General features: G+C 39.6%; 1 protein-coding gene across 1 annotated transcript in view; it reads right to left on the bottom strand.

Annotated features, from left to right (window-relative positions):
• Positions 1-11,343, bottom strand: part of BEND6 (BEN domain containing 6) — a 47,417-nt gene that overhangs the window by 15,461 nt on the left and 20,613 nt on the right. The window contains exon 3 of the mRNA XM_003789662.1: positions 4,529-4,706. Coding sequence (XP_003789710.1) covers positions 4,529-4,706 — 178 coding nt within the window. The remainder of the gene's footprint in view (positions 1-4,528; positions 4,707-11,343) is intronic.

Genomic DNA, 11,343 nt, shown 5'->3' with positions numbered 1-11,343 from the left:
CCACCTTAGGTGTACGTGGCTGGCGCCTTAGCCGGTTGAGCTATAGGCGCCGAGCCCGTCCTGCTGTTTTTGTTGTTGCAGTTGTCATTGTTGTTTTAGCTGGTCTGGGCCAGGTTTGAACCTGCCAGCCTCGGTATACGTGGCTGGCGCCTACCCACCACAGAGCTACGGGCACCGCTTAGTCAATTTTTTTTTTGGATTTAGTTGTTAGAGGTCCTTATATATTCTAGACAGTAACTCCCCGTCAGATGCATTGTTTGTAAATATTTTTTCCTATGCTGTAGATCTTCTCTCCAGTTTGTTGATTATGATCACCTTTGCTATGCAGCTTTCTCATTTGACGGAACCCTATTTGTCTGTTTTTGCTTTTGTTGTCTGTACTTTTCAAGTCTTATTCAAAAAATCCTTCCCCAGACCAACGCATGGAACGTTTCCCCAATGTTTTCCTCCAGTCATTTTAGAGTTGCCAGTCTTAGATTTAAGTCTTTATCCATTGTTATTTGATGTTTGTTTATGGTGAGGAATAGAAGTCTCAAAACTTATTGATTTTTGACTCTTTGCTGAAATCTTATAAGTCACAAGAGTCTAGTTTTGGGCTGATGCTTTATTTTTCCTAAGTGTACATTCATTTTCTAGGAGTAATGACATTTTAATGCCCTTCTGTACACTACATCATCCCCTATTTCCTTTCATGTCTTATTGTGCTGGTCAGGTATATTCCTAAAGGTTTGTTTCAAGTACTTAACACATGCATATCTGCAGTTCTGAATGTCTAGAATGGTGTATAAATTCTGCTATTTTTCTTAGTGGGCTTCATAAAGAAAACAGCCAGGACTCTTAGTTCAAAGAGTTCCTAGGAACATTATTACAAAAAGGCCTTTTTCTTATTAAGATTATGCATGAAATTTCAATTGTCCAGTATCTTCCTAGTTCCTAACTAGTTTAACAAGGAGGCCTCATAGGACCATGATATTTGAAATTGTAAACCACCCCCTTCCCTCAAATTCTTATCATTATAGTGCCTATTTTTTTCAAAGCAGGTGTCATCATCTAATATATTCTATCATTTAATATTTTCAAAAACATTTTTAACCATCTTCCCCCTATACACTAGAATATAAGCTTTACAGAACATCTTTGTTTTTTTGCATTGATTTTCCTATGCACGTAGAACAGTGCTGTCATATTATAGGGATTTTACAAATATTTACTGGATGAATAAATGCATGAATGAACACTACACTACCAGTAGGAGGTGGCTGACTTTTCCTATTGTCTGAAGTCTAATCAGTAGCCAACTTTTCTACTTGGTTTCGGGGGCTACATTCTAGTTTGTGGCGACTAGAGTTATGCTGCCTTATCCACGGAATAGCCATAAGGTACGAGAGGCCTGACCCAATGCTTCCCTAGAAATTTATAGGGAGCACGGTGATGCTGACACCTTGATTTTGGAATTCCAGCCTCCAAAAGAATGAGACAACAAATTTCTGTTGTTTAAGCCACCCGGCCTGCAGGACTTTGTCAGTACAGCCCTAGCAAGCTAATACATGGAGATTTTCGACTGATGATCATGAAAAGAGGGATTATAATGGAATTAAAAGGACCTGAATGGAGTGGTATCTAGAGAGAATAATGGGGTAGAAATCAAAGAGAGTGTGCATAACCAGTCTTTTAAGGAGTTTTTCTATAAAAGGAGAGAAATAGGGCAGAAGATGGAGAAGCAAATGGCCTAAAGAGGTGTTTTTTGTTGTTGTTGTTCGTTTGTTTGCTTGTTTGTTTTAGGGAGAGAAATAACAGTATATCTCAGACTGAAAGGAATGATTCATTAGAAAAGGAAAACTTGGCTGGGCATAGTGGCTCATGCCTGTAATTCTAACACTCTGGAAGGCCAAGGCCAGTGGATTGCTTTGGCTCAGGAGTTTGAGACCAGCCTGAGGAAGAGTGAGACCCTGTCTCTACTAAAAATAGAAAAATTAGCCAGGAGTTGTAGTGGGTGCCTGTACTTGGGAGGTTGGAGCAAGAAGAACTCTTGAGCCCAAGAGTTTGAGGTTGCTGTGAGCTCTGAAGCTATGGCACTTTACCTAGGGCAGCAGAGTAAGACCTGGTCTCAAAAAAGAAAGAAAGAAAGAAAAGAAAAGAAAAAAGAAAGAAAAGGAAAGGAAAACTTGATCTTGCAGGAGACAGGGGCAGAATCCCTGGAACAATGTCCTTAATTAGGTTAAAGGAGATGGGATCTGACACACCAGTGAAGAGACTGTCTTTGGCTCTCCAGAAGGCTGAGTCATTCATAAATAACTGGAGAGAAAGTAGAGCATACAAGCACAGGTGTAGGAAGACAGCAGCATCTTCATATCCTCCAATTTCTCAATGAAGTAGGAAGCAAAGTCATCAACTGAGAGTGAAGATAAGGGAGGAGGTGGTAGGAGTTGGCAGATAGGGAAGGAAATGAAATGGCAATCTGGGAGAGTAGGAGAGAGAAAAAAACTGGTCATAGTCAGTGACTCTCCTTCTATGCTATTGAATAAGATTCAGTACTCTTTATTTAGAATTTTCTCACCTATATTTGTCATAAAAATTGCTCAACAATTTTGGGGGGGGGGCGTGAGAGGGTTATATGTCATGTTCTGGTGTTAATAAAAACAGATAACAGAGGAGAGAGGGGCAGAATCCCTAGAACAATGTCCTTGATTAGGTAAAAGGAGATGGGATCTGACACCCCAGTGAAGAGACTGTCTTTGGCTCTCCAGAAGGTTGAGTCATTCATGAATAACTGGAGAGAAAGTTATATAATAACAATAATAACTATTACCAACCAATAGTTATTATGATGACAATAATAACTATTACTGAGTCTTCCTCTTATGCTGGGCACGGGAAAGCATTTCTTCTAATTATCTCATTTAATCCTCATAGCAACAAAGAAATGACATATTGCCCCACTTCTTGGATGAGGAGATTTTAGCCAGGGTGGGGGCATGAAGAAATGACATGGCTAAAGTAGTGAAGCTAGTAAGCAGAGCTGGGATGCAAACAAAGGGTTATAGCTCCAAGATCAATGCTTTTAACTAGCAATTTATGCTGGGTTTATAAACTACTCTAAATTCTGGAACAGATTATGTACAAACAGGAAGTATTTATTCTTCAAATAGAAAGTATTATTATTACAAAAACCTCACCAGGAGAAAACATCAGTTGTTTTTTTTTTTTTTTTTTTTTTGAGACAGAGCCTCAAGCTGTCCCCCTGGGTAGAGTGCCGTGACATCACAGCTCACAGCAACCTCCAACTCCTGGGCTCAAGCGAGTCTCCTGCCTCCACCTCCCAAGTAGCTGAGACCACAAGCACCCACCACAACGCCTGGCTATTTTTTGGTTGCAGCAGTCATTGTTGTTTGGCGGGCCTGGGCTAGATTTGAACCTGCTACCTTAGGTGTATGTGGCTGGCACCTTAGCCACTTGAGCCACAGGCGCCAAGCCACACATCAGTTTTTAATATGCAATATTTTAAAGTGAAGAAATAAAGAGGTAATAACAATGGAATAAATATCTTTCCATATACATGTAGCAATTTCTAGTTTTAAAAGGGTGAAAACTTTAATAAAGACTCTTAGGAATTCAAGTGATCCATCATTAGTCTGTCAAGCTAACTCATCACCATCTTCTGTCTCCAAAAATATTATGAAACTGTCCTCTTTCTCTTCATGTCCATCATTTAGGTGCAGGGCGCTGCCGTGTTAGTCTGGACGACTACAGCATCTCTCTGCTGGCCCTTCTTCCCTACCTTCTTGTGTCACTTTTGCCCATTCTCTACACAGCAGCCAGAGGGATCTATTTTCAAAATGCTCTGAGTATTTATTGTTTTACAACAGGGGACATCACCGTCCAATATTCAGCTGTATAAAATAATGCCTGGTGCTTCACCCCAAAGGGAAAGCATGTTTTTTAGAATACTGAACACAGTCTAGGATTCTACACAAAGCCACTGAGCCAAGTGGTTTTGAATTTGTGTATGATGATCTTTCTTCTTTATATGTTTCCCATGCAATTATTTCCCCAAATCACTCCCTCAACACAAAAGCTAAAATGTAATATATGAAATCATTAATTCCAGTGGGTTTATAATAGATCAGAACAAGCCCCATTTTTCAGCCCCTTCCCTAGTAGAGACAAGAGTAAGATTAAGTACATCGTGAGAGCCTTGACAAATTTTCTCTCTTACTAATCTTTTCTCCCTAGGGTCTAGCACTGTGAGTGGCCTATATTAAATGCTCAATAAATATCTGTTGAACATCATTAAATGAATGCGATATGTGGCATTTTGTAGGAGAGCCTAAAATCTTTTGAGCAATAAACTAGATGCTCCAGCAGATGCTTCTGTTTTTAAATTATCCAATCATGTGATTTTTTTAAAAAATGTGATTTTTGAGCTCTTTTGGGGTACTGATTTTCTGTTTCATTGACAGAAGATTTGCAATGCTTTTCACTGATACTTTCCCTTTCATCTAAAAATGCCAATTTCCTCCAAGTTTACCTTGAAGCATGACCAAAGACTGTCGAAGTCGGCTGTTTTCTTTTCGGGTGTTTGTTAGTTTTTCTTTCAGGCTTTTTATTTTGGCACACAATTCCTCCTTCGACAGTTCTGCTAAGGGCTCTTCATCCTCACTGGAGATCTCCCCGGGCAGAAAGGCATTTCCTGAATATGGGTCTCTCTAAAATACAAGGCAGACACAATAAAAGAAGCTTCGTAAGGTGAATGGTTCGGCCCCTGCTCAGTATGTTGAAGAAACTTCATCAAACCTGAAATTCTTGTTCTCCCTGGCACATCTGGCTACTGAAGTAGCCCCAGTTTTGACTTCCACCATCCAGCAGAACTCAGGATAGAACAAAGTTTCATGTACGTGTACCTTTTGTGAAGCAGAAATCAGGACTCTGACTTTCTGCTTCGCTTCAGTGAAAAATATGAAGTGGAAAATTAGTTCAACAGAGTAAAGTTGACAAGAGCAGCCTTCAAATCTGATATGCAGCCTTATCTTCAGCCGAAGTTCTTCACTACCTGAACCTTACTTCTTTCATCTGTGAACACACGCAGACACAATGATTTATTTCTTTATGTCATTTCTTTAAGGTAAGCATGGAACAAAGTGAAGAAAAAGAAGGGTTTACAAAGACCGAGACATAGGCTCCCAGGACAGGAAACGTTCAACACAGATGGTGAACGGGCCTCCATCGCTAGGGCAAGAGGGCAGAGAGGATGACAAAATTATTTTTAAAAACAGGAAAACTTGTCAAGGTGGAAAGATATAAAAAAGTTATTGCTACTACACACCAGCTATAATTGGTAACATAGTATTCAAAAGGACACCATTTATCAAAAGTCAGGACAATAGTTATCTGTGGGGGGATCATGATGTAGTCGTAGACGGGGGCGTGATGGAATCTTCTGGGGTGCTGCAATGTTCTAACTTTTTTATATGGGCATGTTTAGTTTGTGATAATTCGTCAAGCTGTACATTTTGATATATGCATTCTTCTGTATACTTATTATGCTTCTTAAAATTAAAAAAACTCCAGAATGCAAATTTTCATAGCTTCTCTTGACAGTTTGAAATCGCTAGAGCCTAAATATTCTGTATTTATGTTTAAACCCCAAGAACAGATGCCATTAATACATAACAAAAGATGTGCAAGCGATCATGAGAGGGAAATATTGAATGGAAGCTATGTGCCAGGTTCTATGCTAGGCCTGTTACATCTGTGATTTCATTGATTTTTTTTTTTTTTTAAACTTCATGAGGTAGGTATTATTTCCACTTTCCAGTTGAAGAAACCGGGACACTAGCAGGCAAAGTAATTTTCTTAATGTACACAGCGGAGTGCTAGACAAACCCAGGCTAAGACCACAGTCTGTGCCAACTTCACAGAGCTGTGCCTACTTCACTGTGTTAGGCCAATTTCCTTTCCCTCATCTTTAAGTAGTTTCCAGAATCCTACAAGTTTTAGAAAAAATGAAAGCTAGTTAATCTGAAATGTATTTTGGTTTATACATATTTTTTACTTATTTTGGATACCTGTTACATCACTTTTGTTTGTTATATCACTTTTGTGTCAGAGGTCTTCTGTGTTTTTAATAGCTTTGCCTAAATGAATGATATTTTTTAAGACAATAAAAATATTTTTGACAAAAAAGGATGTGCAAGATCTGTACAAAAAAAGTAAAAAAAAACTTTACAGAAAGACACCAAAGGTGATTCTAACTTAATTTGGAGTGACATCATGTTTAGACATACGAAGCCTTAGTTAAAAAAAATTAACTATCTCCATATTGAGCCATAGCATTAAATACAATTCCATTAAAAATCCCAAAAGATGTTTTGGTAACTTAATAAATTGGTTCTAAAATTTATATGGACGGCTTGGCGCCTGTGGCTCAAGTAGCTAAGGCACTAGCCACATACACCTAAAGTGGCAGGTTTGAATCCCCAGCCTGGACCCACCAAACAACAATGACGGCTGCAACCAAAAAATAGCCGGGCGTTGTGGCGGGCGCCTGTGGTCTCAGCTACTTGGGAGGCGGAGGCAAGAGACTCACTTGAGCCCAGGAGTTGGAGGTTGCTGTGAGCTGTGATGCCACGGCACTCTACCCAGGGGGACAGCTTGAGGCTCTGTCTCAAAAAAAAAAAAAAAAAATTTATATGGACGAACAAAGGCCAAGAACATCCAAAGCAATCTTGGGAAGCAGAAGAAACAGGATCCTTTCTTCACAAATATGAAGGCTAATTAAAAATGAAGAGCAAATTAAAACAGTATGGTGCCAGTACAAGGACAGAGAGGCCCAAAAAGAGATGCAGCCACGTGAAGAACTTTGACAAGTGACAGGGAAGGCAAAGCAGGTCACTAGGTCACTGGGGAAGTAGGGTCTGTTCAACAAATGAAGCTGGAGAAACTGGTTAACCATCTGGGAGAAAAATGAAAGAAAACAGATCCCTTCTTACACACACACACACACACACACACACATTGCTCCAGAGAGATTAAGAAATCAAACACAGCCAGGTGTGGTGGTTCACGCCTATCTCATGCCTATAATCCTGACACTCTGGAGACTGAGTTGGGTGAATTGCTTCAGCTCAGGAATTCAAGACCAACCTAAGCAAGACTGAGACTCTTTCTACTAAAAATAGAAAAACTAGCCAGGCATTGTGGTGGGCAGCTATGGCTCCAGCTACTGGGGAGGCTGAGGCTAGAGGATAACTTGAGCTCAGGAGTCCAAGGTTGCTGTAAGCAGGCTGATGCCACAGCACTTTACCCAGAGTGACAGAGTAAGACTCTGTCTCAAAACAACAACAACAAAAAGGATTTAAACATAAACATCAAAAGCAAGACTTCAAGTTTTTAAAGAAAATGTAAGTGTATATATTTTGAACTTGAAGCCAGAGAGAGTTTTTAAGATAGAAAATTAGAAAATATTTAACAAATTCAACTAAACAAGAACTTTTGTTCATGGCTCAGTGCCTGTAGCTCAGTGGCTAGGTCGCTAGCCACATGCACTGGAGCTGGCTGGTTCGAACCCAGCCTGAGCCTGCCAAACAACAATGACAACTACAACCAAAAAAATAAATAATAATAATAGTTGGGCGTTGTGGTGGGTGCCTGTAGTCCCAGTTATTTGGGAGGCCGAGGCAAGAGAATCGCTTAAACCCAAGAGTTGGAGGTTGCTGTGAGCTGTGACGCTATGGCACTTTACCAAGGGTGACATAATGAGACGTGTCTCAAAAAAAATTCTTTTTAAAAATTAAAAAAAAGAACTTTTGTTCAGTAAGGAACATTGAAGAAATGAAAAAACATATCACCATGGGCGGAAGATATTTTCAATACTATTAACTGACAAATAAGGCAAAGAAAAGCAGCAACTTGATGGAAAAATGGGTAAATGACATGAACAAGCATTTTCCAGAACAGAAACCACATATGGCTAATGAATATACATAGAGATGTGTAATCTTATTAGATATAAGTGGAAAGAAACTAAGGTCATAATGAGATATCACTTTGGGCAAAACATTAAGGAGTTTGACAAAACCAGGGATGGAGTGGATATAGATCAATAGAATTTCCTGAATATTGCTAGTGGGAATGTACATTTATATAACTACTTCAGAAAACATTTTGATATTATCTCACAAAGTTTAACATTCACCTACCCTCTGATCTTGCAGTTGATTCCTAGGTCTACAGATAAGAGAAATTGTTTGTATGCATGAAAAATATGTCCAAGACTTTCAATGGCAACATGGTTTATAATGGCAAAAACCTAAAAACAATGCAGGGAGGTGCCTGTGGCTCAAAGGAGTAGGGCACCGGCCCCACATGCCAGAGGTGGTGGGTTCAAACCTAGCCCTGGCCAAAAACTGCAAAAAAAACCCCCCAAAAAACAAAAAAAACAATGCAAATGCCTGTTGACAGGACAATGGATAAATGAATTGTATTAAAGTCACACAATGAGAAATTACACAGCATTGATGGCAAATAAATGAATTAATTTTAGTAAAATACTGAGTGAAAAAAAAGTTGCCAAAGTAAACATATAATATGGTAGACTTTTTTGTGATAGAACGAATATATTTTATAGTTTTATAGACTCTCTGTTGAGACCAGGGTATGTAGCATGAGACCAATTTGAGGGTTTATTGTACCAGAGAGAGCAGAAAGCCATTCACCTAGAAGAAAGCATTCATGTTCACCTTTTAGTTTTATAAATAAATAGTTTTTGAGGTCAATAGGGAGACAACAGTTTGCACATATAATAAGCTTTTAGGTTGTAAAACCCAAGCTGTGGGCTCGGTGCCTATAGCTCAACCGGCTAAGGCGCCAGCCACGTACACGTAAGGTGGCAGGTTTGAATCCCCAGCCAAGACCCGCCAAACAACAATGACAGCTGCAACCAAAAAAATAGCTGGGCGTTGTGGCCGGCGCCTGTGGTCCCAGCTACTTGGGAGGCAGAGGCAGGAGACTCGCTTGAGCCCAGGAGTTGGAGGTTGCTCTGAGCTGTAATGCTACGGTACTCTACCCAGGGGGACAGCTTAAGGCTCTGTCTCAAAAAAAAAAAAAAAAAAAAACCCAAGCTGTGTTGAGGCACCCCAACACAATCATAATGATCATTAAATATTCACTGTGTACAATGCAATATACTAGATGTCCTCTCTATATTGTCTCATACCAAGTTTGTAAAATTAAAATAATGAACTCCAATAAAGCTATTGCCCATTTCAAGTGTGCAAATTCAACACTTATGTTATAAGTAGAATAAGGTTGAAATATAATAGGCCTCTGTAGACCACCTAAAGGACTATAACAAACTGGCCAACATATGGAAGTGACCAAAATAAGACACTAGGCCCACTGTACTGATATAGACATGTGTTGTGAGTCCGGTCTGTGAAAATTAGATCAACTTAAGGTGGGCAATGTAGGGAGGTGGTCAACTATGGAGGTTCCACAGTATATGTATACACTTACATATTTCATTATATATAGGTGTGTGTATACGTGTACTATATATGATAGTAATGAAAATTACCAATACTCTATGTGAGCAAATAGCTAATATACTCACATTAGATGTATAAACCCCAAAGAAAAAGAAATGAAATATTGATTAAACAGAAATGAAGCAATTTTTAAAAATTGAAGAATGTCTACTGAGACCTGAATTTTAATAAGTAGCAATTGGAAAAAAGCAGAATGTATTGTCTAGTTCTTGCCAGCAAGTTTTAGCGAGTTACTACAACAACGAAAGGAAATCAGGCAAAAGCTAATCCGTTTGTGAGCATCAATGGAAGGAAATAAAGTTAATAGACAAATGTTAGATTGGGAGACTATATCTGTAATATCTCAAACTATAAGAGACTAATTCCTATAATAGATATTTGTGCAAACAAATAAGAATAGAGGAGAACAGGAAGCCCACCAGAATAAATGAAAAAAATCCCACAGGATGGGCACGTGGCTCACACCTGTAATCCCAGCACTTTGGGAGGCCAAGGTGGAGGATTGCTTGAGGCCAGGTGTTCCAAACCAGCATAGTGAAACCATGTCTTTACAAAAAATAAAAAAGATGTAGCCAGGCCTGGTGATGTACTCAGGAGGCTGAGACATGAGGATCACTTGATCCTAGGAGTGTGAGGCCACAGCAAGCAATGACAACACCACTGCACTCCACCCCTGGGGACAGAGGTGTCTCCAAAACAAACAAACAAAAACCCAACAGAAAAGACAAGACCCCAGTAGAAAAAATGGACAATGGCAGATATAGCTAGCTATCTCCGGGTATCTGTTTTCCCTTTCTTCTACAGCACAGTAATAGGTTTTGAGCTGGGCCCATAGCTGTCACTAAAGACTTCACTTCCAGTGTGTCTATGTGACTCAGTCCACACCAATACGATCAGCGAAGTGATTGTACCATTCCCAGTTCATAACATTAAAGGAACAGGCATACCTTCCCCTGCCTGGATTCTACTCTTTCCATTGGTATGATGGGAGACCCAGAACTAGAGGCAGTGTATTTAGGAAAGTAGATGAACAAGGTTAAGAGGCATCCTCAATGTTTACATTTTTTTTAAATTATGAAGCTGCCATACTGACCATAAACTGCTCTTACTGTTATGTAAAAAGAAAATAAACTTCCATCTTGTATAAGCCATGTTATGTTATTTGGGTCTTTGTTACAGCTTTTGCAACATGTACCATAACTAATCCAGAATTTGGCACCCAGAAGTAGGAATATCTAAAATCTGGAATATATTTGAATTATTTGATTGGTCAGGTGGTAGGCAAAAAGGCAGAGATAGAGAAAAGCACACAGGGAAGCCACTGATTCTTGTTAGACCTGGTGACATATTTGGCAAAACTGTCCCCTGAAGGACAGTTGAGGGCAGGCCACGTGCCTATGAGCTTCTAAACTACTTGTTAGTGGAGAAAGAATGTGGCTGTGTATCATCTACTTCTTGTCACCACTGCCCAGATTGCAAGCAGACACAGAAAGCCATCTCTGAATGCAGTATGCAATCTAAATTGAGAGTTCAGTGATGCTAAATCTTCAAGGTTTGAAAAACTCTATTACTTCTATATCTAACTAGCCTAGAAGGTAAGTCTGTATCCTCCAGGCTTTCTCAAGAGCTTCTTCTTTTTTTTTTTTTTGGAGACAGAACCTGGCTATGTTGCCGTTGGTAGAGTGCCATGGCATCACAGCTCACAGCAACCTCAAACTCCTGGGCTGAAGCAATTGTCCTGCCTCAGCCTCCCAAGTAGCTGGGACTACAGGTGCCTGCCACAATGCCTGGCTATTTT

This window comes from Otolemur garnettii, unplaced genomic scaffold (genome assembly GCF_000181295.1).
Source record: "Otolemur garnettii isolate 467f Iridium unplaced genomic scaffold, OtoGar3 scaffold00035, whole genome shotgun sequence".
Lineage (NCBI taxonomy): Eukaryota > Metazoa > Chordata > Mammalia > Primates > Galagidae > Otolemur > Otolemur garnettii.
The sequence above is the reverse complement of the archived record's forward strand: the minus strand, read 5'-3'. Positions and strand labels throughout refer to the sequence as shown.